The sequence below is a fragment of the Opisthorchis viverrini genome (genome assembly GCF_000715545.1).
Source record: "Opisthorchis viverrini unplaced genomic scaffold scaffold8842, whole genome shotgun sequence".
Taxonomy (NCBI): domain Eukaryota; kingdom Metazoa; phylum Platyhelminthes; class Trematoda; order Opisthorchiida; family Opisthorchiidae; genus Opisthorchis; species Opisthorchis viverrini.
In genome coordinates this window covers 8-1,094 of record NW_008754900.1, presented here as the reverse complement: position 1 = coordinate 1,094, position 1,087 = coordinate 8, and the positions used below count along the sequence as shown (strand labels likewise).

General features: G+C 43.0%; 1 protein-coding gene across 1 annotated transcript; it reads left to right on the top strand.

The window, feature by feature from the left end:
* Positions 1-674: 674 nt before the first annotated feature.
* On the top strand, positions 675-820 carry T265_15979 (hypothetical protein; the record flags this gene model as incomplete). The annotated part of the gene is made up of 1 exon (XM_009179430.1): positions 675-820. A coding segment is annotated over one exon (144 nt), but the record flags the coding sequence as incomplete, so codon positions are not given.
* Between the last annotated feature and the right edge of the window lie 267 nt (positions 821-1,087).

The window sequence follows — 1,087 nt, the reverse complement described above, 5'->3', positions numbered from 1 at the left end:
GCGGGATCCATAGCAAATGGTCACACTAGTTGGTTGGCTTCTTGATTGGCAAATTTTGAGGTGTAAGTTTCACGGGCCTTGCGAATAATTCTACCTGGTTTGCTACCTATAGATTATCGATAGTGCGTTACAGATTCACACTGGGGTGTCCCGGTAGGGCATTTCCTGACTTTTCAGCACATATTGTTTCTCATTCCTTTGTGTTCATTTCTGTTTCGTTGACCGGTAGTGTACAATGAGTTATTTTAAAGCCAAAACCACTTGGGATGTTGCGGTAAACTTTGCTGTCAAAGCCTTCAAATTTATACATCATTTGTATGATTAATAAGTGTAGATATCTTTAAGTTGCAGCCTGAGTTTTACGGTCAAACGGCGAAAAACCATTTGGGGAGAACTGCGGCCAGTTTGCACGCCCAACAAGGATTATTCGGCCGACGTAGCAAAGAGTTATCGACTTCTTTGCTAATCGGTTCGACCAGACACTTCCACGCGACATAGATGAAGTCACTGTAGCTTGGCTGTGTACGCAACATCTGTGTTTTAGACAATGATCCATTGGTGTAGGTGCTAATGCATCAGTTTTTTTGTTTTCTAGCTGGCCGTTTTATATTCTGCCAAGCATTGTGTTGCGCTTCTCGTGAGTGAACCTTATCTGTGGGATCCAGATAGAACAGATGCGAATGGAGTTAGTCCGTTGCGATTGGCCGAAATGCGTGATGACCTTGACGTGCTGGTCCCAATGGCCTCCTATGCAAAGGAACTGCGATTTTTTCGGACTAATGAAACCATCCCACACTTGCCACGTCCGTGTACCATGCTAGTGTGGCCTCAACACTTATGGCATGTTCCTCTTTCCAGATGTTGTGTACGTTTTTTTTAGTTTCTCAAATCCATTCATTTGCCACGCTTACAGTCATAACTTTTTATCCACTTCAAAAGTGGCAGAAAACTGAAAAGTGTTACTTGCCTAATTTGAATGTTCTGGTGAACACCTGAATCTCTCAGCAGCTAACTTCACCATGAATACGAGTTTTTAACCAAAACCATCGGTATTCATGAAGCTCTTTGACTAGTCTTATCGACGTCG